Source organism: Myodes glareolus, chromosome 18 (genome assembly GCF_982192425.1).
Source record: "Myodes glareolus chromosome 18, mMyoGla1.1, whole genome shotgun sequence".
NCBI classification, from domain to species: domain Eukaryota; kingdom Metazoa; phylum Chordata; class Mammalia; order Rodentia; family Cricetidae; genus Myodes; species Myodes glareolus.
The window spans coordinates 44,003,530-44,014,829 of record NC_142043.1 but is presented as its reverse complement, the minus strand read 5'-3'; the positions used below and the strand labels follow the sequence as shown (position 1 = coordinate 44,014,829).

Below are 11,300 nucleotides of genomic sequence, written 5' to 3'. Positions count from 1 at the left end.
ATGTGGGCTTTAAGTTGATAGAGGTGAGTTATATAGTAGACCCTGATGTGTATATAGGAGAAAGAGGCTGTTGCTTTGTAGGGAGGGCAGGGAATAGCAAGGAAGACCTGAAACAAATACATGTATGTATAGTTGAGACTTTGTCTGTACACAATTTGATACAGAATAAATCATGAACCAACGCTATGTGAAAGGCTTGGAGTTTATGTTTGTATACCTTACAGGCCCTGACAGCCAGTTGTATGTGTTCATGCATTTCTCTTTGTGCTTTTGTGTGGTTTTGACTTCAGGGGAGAGATGCATAACAGGTGTGATATGGAATTGTACGTGTGTCATTTACAAAAATATATTTATTAATATAACATAGTTAAAATACAATGGAGAAGTACATCTTGGTGGCCAAATCAATTAGGCCTCTTACAGATTACACTATCATCTCTTTCTTTGTAGCTTAAACAAAGATTCAGAGTTCACTCTGGAACGGGCATGACACAGATCAACAGTCCACCGAGTACATGGGAAATTCGCTTCCTCATCCGTTTCCATCCCTTGAATGGCCTGGATGCAGAGGTTGTGGATCCAATCTGAGGCTGGTTGTGGGGCATATTGGGTTCCATCGATGGTTTCTCTGTCAAGAAGTCCATGTTAAGAAACAATGTGGGTCTTCCATTCAAGAGTGATTCACATAAGGAGAGATCACCAGGCGACTTGCCCACAGAATCCATGTTGTCTCCAATGTCCCCAGTAGCACACTGGATAACATTAGCCATCAGGACACCTCCTTCTGGGACTGTGTCTTCTGAACAGGGCTTCAGCTTCAGGCAGGAGTATTTGTTGAGATTGATAAGACTTTGACATCTCTTGCATCCTCCTTCTACACCCTCTTTAGATTGTCTCATCCCAGCTTCTCTACTTGTTGGAAGGGCTGGTTCACTGGCTCTCCTCTTCAAAGGGAAAAGGGGGTGATGAGCACCTATGTGGCTGCTCTTTAAACAGGGTTGCTCAGTTTGCTGATAACTGTCCTCACAGCTCAATTTGTGTTTTAGAATATTAAAAGTTGCTGTTACTTCATTTGGTTGCCTGTGTCTTATCGATGAAAAAATCTCTTCCAAGTCATAACCCATGGTGCACATAGTCTCTACAAGCCTTGGAAGGATATCTTTAGTTGTACGTGCTGTATGTTTTTTAATGGGACCCAGCCATGGTCCTTTCACAAGTTGACATATTGTTATTCTCCTGTTGGTGGGGACCGTGAGTAATTGTGCAATGATGGTGAAACAGGGTTTGGACAAGTCAAAGGGAATGGGATACATTGTGTTGGTGATGAGCCTGTACATACCATGTAATGTGTTTTCTGTGTATGGAAATTGTCCTGTGACCAGTACATATAGGAGGACTCCCAAACTCCACATGTCAACAGCCAGCCCATCATAAGGTTTCCTTGCCAAGATCTCTGGAGCCATATAGAGCAATGAACCACAGACTTTCTTCAACATCTGCCCCTCTGTGAGCTGAATGGCCAAACCAAAATCACAAAGCTTGACGTTGCCATCTCTATCAATAAGGATATTCTCCAATTTAATATCACGATGCGCAATGCGTCTTTGGTGGAGAAAGTGCACTGCTGATACGACCTGTTGGAAGATGGGTCTAGCCTCCTGTTCCTTTACATACCCAACCTCACTGATAAACAGCTTCAGGTCTTTTCCTGCCACATACTCCATGACTATATAAGTCCTTGACTGTGTGTCAATGATGTGAAAAAATTGAATGATGTTACTGTGTTCAAGAGACTGAAGAATCTTTATTTCAGACTTGATCTCACACAGAGCATTGCTTTTTTTCCTAAGGACCTTGATGGCAACCTTTGTTTTTGTGGGAATGTGGCAGGCAAGCTTCACCTCCCCGAAAGAACCTGCAGCTAGATGTTTTAAGATCCTGAAATTTTTTTGAAGGATGTTCGGGTCCAAGGAGACAGCCATGATGTGTCCGTTCAGTTTCACCAGCTTTTCTTGTTGGCAGGCAATACTAAAAAAATAAAATTTAATCAATCTTAAGATGAAGGTCTAGCACTATGAATCCATGGTCATCAAATCTTAGACATACCATACAAACCAAATGATGCACTTCAAGGACATAGAAAAACTAGAAGAGACCAACAGTAGATAAGGAATCAAAGTAGAGATCAAACAGGTATTCACTGATAAGTTCATGCAAATCCATATACTTAGATCAGAGAAATAAAGATTTGGTTATTTTCAACAATGAATCAAAATGAAAATCCTTGGCCTACCTTATCAAGTGATAAAAGATACAAATTGAATTATAGTAAAAAGAGGTAATGTCCTAGCCAAATTACAATCCAGTGGATCTTGTCTGGATCTTTCAATATTAAAACCTAAGTAATTTCAAAGATTGAAAGGAATTCCTAGACTTTTACATTGAAATAATGTAAAAGGAAAACACTTAAACACATGAGACATATGCAGCAAGTGTGGCTATGCACAAAAATGACTCCATGTCAGGAAGATTCCAGACATCTGGGATTCTCCACATCTCTCAAAACTTAAGAATAAACAATTGACATAAGCTAGAGACATCAGAGAGGAAGGAAATCAGTTGAGGAAATCCCTCTCTGAGGTAAAGCTGCTATATATTTTCTCAATTAGTTGTTAATGTGGGAGGGTCCAGTCCACTTAAAGAGAACCCAGGGCAACCATTTCAAGGATACTACCATTTGTCTTATTTCTATACTAAAGCAGAGTGAGCAAGCTAGTAAGCAGCACCCTTTTATGGCCCCTACATCACCTCCTGCCTCAAGGATCCTGTTCTGTTTGAGTTTCTGTTTTAAGTTTCATCAGAGATGAACAGCAGTAATGGAAGTGTAAGATGAATAAACCCTTTCCTCCCCATTACTCATGTTGTTTGTGGTGTTTTGATAAAGGAATAGAAACCCTAACTATGACAAACACCTTAGTGAGAGAAAATGCTTTACGAAAGAGAACGTAAAGGAAGGTATCTACACTGTTGCTTATGGCAGAATTACCCTGAGCACACAACAAAATGAGCACAGTAAATAAAGTCCAAACTCCTTTACCTCATTAACTTATTGAGAACAATATTAATGAGAGTCCTTGATACATCCTATCTGTCCCAGAAATCCACTCAAGACCTATTCATTGTGCCTGGCAATGAAGGCTGACTGAGAAGCCAAGGACAATGGCATGGGTTTTGATTCTACTGAATGGACTGACTCTGTGTAAGCCTGGTTTGTTTTGATGCTCACCCTTATAGACCTGGATGGAGTGGGTAGGACCTTGGACTTCCCACAGGGCAGGGAACCATGACTGCTCTTAGGACTAGAGAGGGAGGGGAGGCGCAGAAGAGGAGAAAAAAAGAAGGTGGGGAGGAGATGGAAATTTTTAATAAATAAATAAATAAAAGATAAAATTACTAAGTCAATCGCACAAAAAAAGACCTATTCATTCACAATCAAAATTGCCTCACTGTGGACCCAGAGGAGAATTCAAATTAAACAAATCCAACCTTAGCATAGCAGGTAAATAGACTGTGGGGACGGTACCACTCTAAGCACAGTGAGTACGGAACCATTGTGTTATAATGAATGCAGCTACAACTGGATATAACTTTTCAGGAAACAAAGCAGTTCCATGTACAGAAATAAGATAAATTTTGCATTACTGGGGTCATGAGGAAGAAGGAGTCTGAGGTTTTGTAAAACTCGTAGCATCAATCACAAAGACAAACTGGATGGAGTTAAACAGCTCATGAAATACGGTCAAAGTACAGTACAAGCATGCACGGAAAGTTATAATCAAGTTTGTTATGTGTGGTATATCAATTCTCATATTTTAACAGTACAAAATAATCAAAAGGAGAATAAAGGATTAAATTTTAAAACAGACATCTAGGTAATATTTAGTTAAGAAAGGGACAATAGATTCACAAATTAAACCCTAAAAAACAAAAAAAATTATAAATATAAATATAAATACCAAACAAAAATCGCAGAAAGCTAAACCAATCTATTGGGAATGAACATCTGTATGTTGAGGTCCCATAGAATAGCTAACTCCAAATCTATCAGGACCACTGTTACATCCCAACTGTTGTGTAAGCATCTAACAGTGACTCCAATGTACAAAGAAATGGCACAGCTGCAGGTTGTGACCCTTATGAACCAGTATCTGCTATTATTTATAATGCCTCTTTGTAATTCACCACAAGAAACCAATCAATCTTGTCTTCAAAAACCCGGAAGTGTCTTCTTTTTCTAAGCTTTTATACCATAACAGAGCCCTGGTTATTTTTAGCATGACTGTAATCAAGTCCCAGTTAAGAATCAATTCTAGTCAGGTATGGTGGCACACGCCTTTCATCCCAGCACTTAGGAGGCAATGGCAGGAGCAACTTTGTGGGTCCAGACAACTCTAGTCTATAAGAACTAATTCCTAGACAGACTCCAAAGATACAGAGATATCCTGTCTCAAAACATGAACAATCAAGCAAACAAACAATCAAAAGAATCAGTTCAAGGAAGGAACGGCTTTTCAGCACTCAAAATTTCAACAACATAGAAAGTCATGGTGATGGAAATGTCTTGTTATGTGGCTGGTGACATTACATTAGAAATTATCCACCAATGGCTTACTTCCTTTTACTTCTATGACTTCCAAAGCTTTCCAATCAGCACTAGCTAATTGTCACTTAGTGCTCAAAGACATGAGATACTGCTAAGAAAACCACTGTGGTAGTTTTAATGAGACAGGTCACAGTATTGGGCATTTGAGCACCAGTTTGGGGCCCATTTGAGTAATTTCATGTGGTAGAGCCTTGTTGCCTTATTAGTTAGAGTTCTCTAAACAACAGAGCACCATATACAACAGTAACATCAACCTCTCTCCCCCTCAGAATTTATTGGAATCACTTACATGCTGCTGTCCTGGTAATCTGACAATGGCTGGCTATGAACTGAAACTTCAAAAATTTCAGGAGTTGCTCAGTCCAGAGTGCTGAATCTCTTGGCTGGTCTTCAGTATCTTCTGGAATTCCAAAGGAGTTGGCTCTTATTCCCATGAAAGAATGGAGATGCTAACAAGGTGAGGGCCAGGGAGAAATGAGCAAAAGCTTTGTCTTAGGTGTTTATATAGTCTTCCAGCACAAGGCGTGGCCAAAGTTAAAGGTGTGTCTTCTGGTGCCATGAACTGGATTAAAGGATTATCTTCCCACCAAATCCACTCTTCAAAGGAGTGGCTTTGCCTCCTTGAGATTCAGAACAAACCAATCAAAATGATCTCTTACAGGTGTGCCCTGCTTTTCTGGATTGCTGTTCACTCCAGATGTAGTCAAATTGGCAACCAAAAGTAACCATCTCAATGGCAGAATTCCTTCAGTGGCATTGACCTTGAGAGTAAGGAGCCTAGCCTTCACCATTTGCTGTCTCTGCTTTCTGATTTAATTAGAGATGTTAGTGGTTCAGCTCCCCACTCAAGCTTTAGAAAACTGACATGTCTCATACAACATGTTCTTCTTCCCAGTCAGTCTTACAATGCAATTAGTCATTTAATTTTACCTTTTCTTTCCTTTCTTTCTTCCAGTTCTTTTTACATCTTAGGTTTTTTGGCTCCTCAGATTTTTTACTTTTTGGTTTGGAGAGATTTTTTTGTGTAACAGCTGTGGATGTCCGGGAACTCAATTTGTAAGCCAGGTTAGCCTTGAACTCACAGTCAGATGTGGATGACACTGCCTGAAGAATGCTGGGATAAAGGTATAGTCACTACCATCTGACCTTTTTTGCTTTCTTATGGACGATAAATACCAGATCATCACTGGGACTCATTCCAGATAACCCGCTGTTGCCCACAGAAAGTGTGATTCTATTGTTCACAGGGCTTTGGTGTAGTTTGAGAGTTGGCTAGTTTGAGAGTTGGTTGGTTTGAGAGTTGGGTGGTTGAGAGTTGGGTGTTTTCCAAATACGTAGTCCCAGGTCAGAGGGAAAAACAACCCCCTTGGTGGAACCGCCAGTTAGAAGGTTTTTTGCCCAATAACCCTCTCCAACACAATCATCTGAATCAGACCAAATGAAAGTAAAATAAAAAAAAGGCCAGTGCATGAATGCCAGCATTCCTGGGTCACCCACAAGGTCCTAAGAGTATACTTAGCGAACTAAGGCCTTCAAACTTTTAGTATTGTTGGACCTTAAGCCCCACCAAGGAGGAGGTTGCCCCAAGAGACATTCTCAGTGTGGTTGATGCTATAGCAAGAGGAATTTTTCTTCTGCTGCCTTGGGAAAGATCCCTCAGGCTGGAGAGGAGAAGTTCCCCTGCTTTGTCTATTACAGGCCCTTTTATTTCTTTTACTATTACCAATTTTAACCTCCTACCCTCCTCCATTTTTACTCTCCTCCTCCCCTCCCCCTCCCTCTCCAATCCAAAGAGTTGTCAGGGTTCCCTGCTCTGTGGGAAGTCCAAAGTCCTCCCCTTCCATTAGGTCTAGGAAGGTGAGCATCCAAACAGACTAGGTCCCCCAAAGCCAGTACTTTCGGTAGAATTAAATCCCAGTCCCATTGTCCTTGGCTTCTCAGTCAGCCCCCACTGTCAGCCACATTCTGAGTGCCAGGTTTAATCACCTGCTCCATCAGACCCAGTCCAGCTGGCCTTGGTGAATTTCCCTTAGATAAGCCCCACCTTCACAGTGGGTGGGTCCTGACTTCCTTGCTCCTGTTCTTTTTACTTCTGCTCCTCATTTGGACCTTGGGAGCTAAGTCCAGTGCTCCAATGTGAGTCTCTGTCTCTCTCTCCATCCATCGCCAGATGAAGGTTCTATGTTGATATGCAAGATATTCATCAGTGTGGCTATAGGATGGGGCCTGTTCATGCAACTTCTCCTCAGCTGCACAAGGAACAAGCTGGGGACATCTTCTTGGACACCTGGGAACCCCTCAAGAGTTCAGCCTCTTGCCAACCCTAAAATGGCTCCCTTAATTAAGATCTATATTTCCCTGCTCCCATATCCACTCCTCCTCCATCCCAAATGTCCCTTTCCCCCAAGTTCTCCCCATCCCCCCTTCTCACTTCTCTCTCCCTATCTCCCCTTATCACCACCCCACCCCTACCCCCTAGCTCTCACATTTTGCCTGGCAATCTTGTCTACTTCCAATATCCAGGAGGTTAACTACATGTTTTTCTTTGGGTTCACCTTCCTATTTTGCTTCTCTAGGGTCATGAATTATAGGCTCAATGTCCTTTATTTATGGCTAGAATCCACTAATGGGTGAGTACATACCATATTCCTCTTTTTGGGTCTGGGTTACCTCACTCAGTAAAGTGTTTTCTATTTCCATTCATTTTTATGCAAAATTCAAGATGTCATTGTTTTTTACCGCTGAGTAGTACTCTAATGCATATATATTCCACACTTTACCCATTCTTCCATTGAGGGGCATCTGGGTTGTTTCCAGGTTCTGGCTATCACAAACAATGCTGCTATGAACATAGTTGAACAAATGCTTTTGTAATATGATAGGGCATCTCTTGGGTATATTCCCAGGAGTGGTATTGCTGGGTCCTGGGGTAGGTTGATCCTGAATTTCCTGTGGAACTGCTGGACTGATTTCCAAAGTGGTTGCACAAATTTACAAAAACCATATATAGATCCTCCTGGAAATTGGAAGGAAACAGGATTGCCAGGCAAAAGTTGGGAACATGGGGGTGGGGGCAGGGGTGGGTTAGGGATGGGGGAAGGGGAGAGGGGGAGAAAGAAGAGAGAAAAGAAAGACTGGAGAGAGCTTGGGGGAGTGAGAGGGTGGAGATGGAGGAAGGGTGGATATAGGAGCAGGGAAGAAGATATCTACATTAAGGGATCCATTTAAGGTTTGGCAAGAGACTTGGCTCTAGGGGGATCCCAGGTGTCCACAGGGATATTCACAACTAAGTCCTTGGGCAGCAGAGGAGAGGGTGCCTAAACTGGCCTTGCCCCACTATCACACAGATAATTTTCTCGAATATCACCATAGAATCGTTATCTGGCAAGGGATAGAGATAGAGACAATAGACCCTCATTAGAGCAATGGACTTAGTTCCCCATGTCCAGTCGAAGAGCAGAACGAGGGAGAGGAAGAGCAAAGAAGTCAGCACCTCGAGGGGTTGGTCCAAACACTGAGACAGTGTGCCTGAGAAAATGGGAACTAACCAAATCCAGCTGGACTGGAACTGAAGGAACATGGGATCAAACTGGACCCTCTGAATGTGGCTGACAATTGAGGACGACTAAAAAGCCAATGGTAATGGCACTGGAATTTGTCTCTACTTCATGTACTTGCTTTTAGGGATTCTGGACTATTTGGAAGCATACCTTTTTATGCCTGGTTGTAGGGGGAAAGGCCATGGAATTCCCACAGGACAGGGTTCCCTGCCCTCTCTTAAGGAGGGAGGGGGAGAGAGGCAAGTGAGTGGTGTAGTGGAAGGGGAATGGGAGGAGGGGGAATGTTTAAATTATTTAATGGAAAAAAAAGAAAAATATATCTATTTATTTCGTTGCTGTCCTTTTACCCTAAACTGCCTGATAATTTTCTACCCCCACTTACTACCCCACCTGCCTCTGAAGAGGTTAGCCCAAACTGCTAGTGTGGGATTTGGTTGATATACATGGCTTCTTCCAGCAGAATTTGGAGAATCTGCTTGCAGTCTTGGCATACCATCCCTGATGACATTTCGTATAGTCCACAATCTCAAAAGTACAAAAAAGTAATAGCTTTGCTGGTGTTTTCAAAGGACTAAATTGTCCAAAATTCATAAGATATTCTAGATGGGCTCACAGTAGCCCCAATCTATTACATGTTTTCCGTTGAAATCCAGAGTGAGGAACCCAAAATCGGCTTCCATACCCTTTCATAGCACTTTAATCAGTAAAAAGTCAGCAGTATAACCTTCCCATGAAGCTTTGGGTGGAGGTGGAAATACTCATGGACCTGCCTACCTTTACTGTGACTGAATGGTTATGAGGCAAAATGTGAAGTCTCACATCTGGGTAAGGTCTTTGGATGGAGAAGAAAATACTACTGTGGTTGGTTTCCTAAATAATATTTCATGTAGAATCATGTTAAATATTTGTGGAGTGCAATCCCTTGAGTTGTAACCAGTTCACTTGTTCAGTCTTTATTTCAACATTCCTCCTGAGTGCTGAAGATCATGCAAATGGCCAAAATTAATTTTTCTTTCTGTGCTCTCAAGAAAATTTGAGCAGCTAGTCCACAGGGGCCACATGGGTTAGAGGAGAAACTCAGACTCTTCCAGCCCCTCTTTCAGTAGTTGTCCATCAATGAGAGGATGAGTACAAGTCCCTGCTTTAAGTACAGTGTGATCATTTGATGCCGACAGAAAATCTTTTCGACATTGCTCCTCCTTGCTGTAGAATGGAACATGTTTCAAATTCATTGAATGGGGACTCTATAACCTCCTTGAATAAGACAAGTGACTAATGGCCTTTATCCCCAGCCACTTGATCATCATTGAACTTCAAGGAAAAAGAGATAAATATTTCTGTGTTAGTCACTCTAAGCATAATAGAATACCCTCCAAGAATGATTATGAAATGTTCAAAATATCAGTTTTACACCATCTTGGAACCAGTAACTACTGTTTAATACTTCAGAAGCCAGATGTAACTCCATAAATTTTCATTTAGCATGCAATACAGTCTCTCCTCAAAAGACCTGATATATGAATTTGTGAATCTGAATAGAATATATTGTCTCTATATATCATCTTTTATGTACCCTGAACCATTTACTTAAAAATTCATAACTGTCCAGAAATAGAAGTAGATCATTTATTGGTCTTAAGATAATGCTGAGCAACAGATAAGTACAAGAAAGCTAAATAAAAACTATATATAAAATAATGCAATAAATACTTCCTTGGAACAATGAGGTCAACTAAACCTTAGAGCAAACAGTAGAATACACAGCATTGCTGCTCTAACTATCCTTTTGGATTTCTATGGGAGTATGTAGGCATTCGAAGACACAGCAAATTTTTAACCAAAAATCATTAAATTGTTGTGTACACCATCGAATACAACACATCTAAGAAATCGCTTTTAAAGCCGTGGTGCTCCAGCTTACTATAGAAAGATCTTTACACAGAGGGGCTCTCTATCCTCTCTATCAATATGCATCCCATTTGCTGATTTTACCATGGCAAAGTGACCATTAACAGTGTCCACGAAATGTGAATAAACCTTTACATTTAAACATTCTAATTTTATTCAGGCCTGTTTGTCATACTACTAGCCTTTGGGATGTTTTAGAGGCATCCCTCCCTCAGGTTTATCCTATCCTGTGTCATTTAATATTTTCTAAGCGTTATTAAATCCTTTATACCAGCAATTCTGTTCTTATACATTACAGATCAGCATGGGAGTTCTACCCAGATTGTGAGGCGCAGATCACAGCCTCCACAAATATCTCCAAATTAATTTTATACCTAAATGTCAAATTAAAATTGAATTATTTCTAGATGAAGCCTGAGCAACTAGGCTTCACCAAAAACTGTAACCTGCTTAGGCCTCGTGGTGTTTCTCTGAGACCATGCTATATCAAGGGAAAATAGATCTCCTTTGAAATCAAGAAGATGCTTGAAAGCACTAGTAATGTCTAGGAACCATGGCCTTTAGAGAAGAAGGGTTTGCTTCAGGTCCTGAAAATGCAACGTTTTACTGGGAATGACACTGTAGACTTGATTTCATTATAATCTCGAGTCACCATGTGTTTGTTTAGTGAAGCATTCCTTGAAAAGCCTCCTTCTGAATTTGAATACTTCCTTTTAGAACAGAAACTACTGGTTTACATTAACAAGAGACTTGAGGATGTCATCTCAAATCTTCCAGGAACTCTGAGCTAGGGGTGTGCTTAGAAAGGAAGCTCCTCCTGAGAACCCTTGTGCCCTATTTCTTCTGCTCATTGTGTATGTCAATCAAGCAACAATAGCCAATCAGAACCTTCGGCCGACCTGCCACTCAGATGGGAGGGTTCTTCCGGTTTCCAAGTTTGTGTATGCTCTTGTGCAATTCAGAAGTTGGGCCATATTCTGCTGCACTGTGGGCTCCATGTGCAGAGAGCATGGCTGAGGTCTGCAGCCAGGCCATGGTGAGATATAGGCAGCTGTTCTCGGAGAAGGAAACGCGGCAGGCCATGGTGAGTGATGTGCCACTGTCTCCAGACTGGGTGGAGCAGCTGGCCGAAATACAGGAACCCATGTGATGGGTCCTCCCTTGTTTGG

At 41.4% G+C, this 11,300-nt stretch overlaps 1 protein-coding gene across 1 annotated transcript; it reads right to left on the bottom strand.

The window, feature by feature from the left end:
* Nucleotides 1–470: 470 nt before the first annotated feature.
* On the bottom strand, nt 471–1,982 carry LOC146890789 (sperm motility kinase-like). Its single transcript, XM_085680057.2, has one exon. It carries the CDS (start codon nt 1,980–1,982, stop codon nt 471–473), a length of 1,512 nt encoding a protein of 503 aa, XP_085536183.2.
* Between the last annotated feature and the right edge of the window lie 9,318 nt (nt 1,983–11,300).

What these genes read in the sequence shown, in the direction of transcription:
- LOC146890789 (XM_085680057.2), bottom strand. Translation starts at nt 1,982, where the DNA reads ATGGCTGTCTCCTTGGACCCGAACATCCTTCAAAAAAATTTCAGGATC.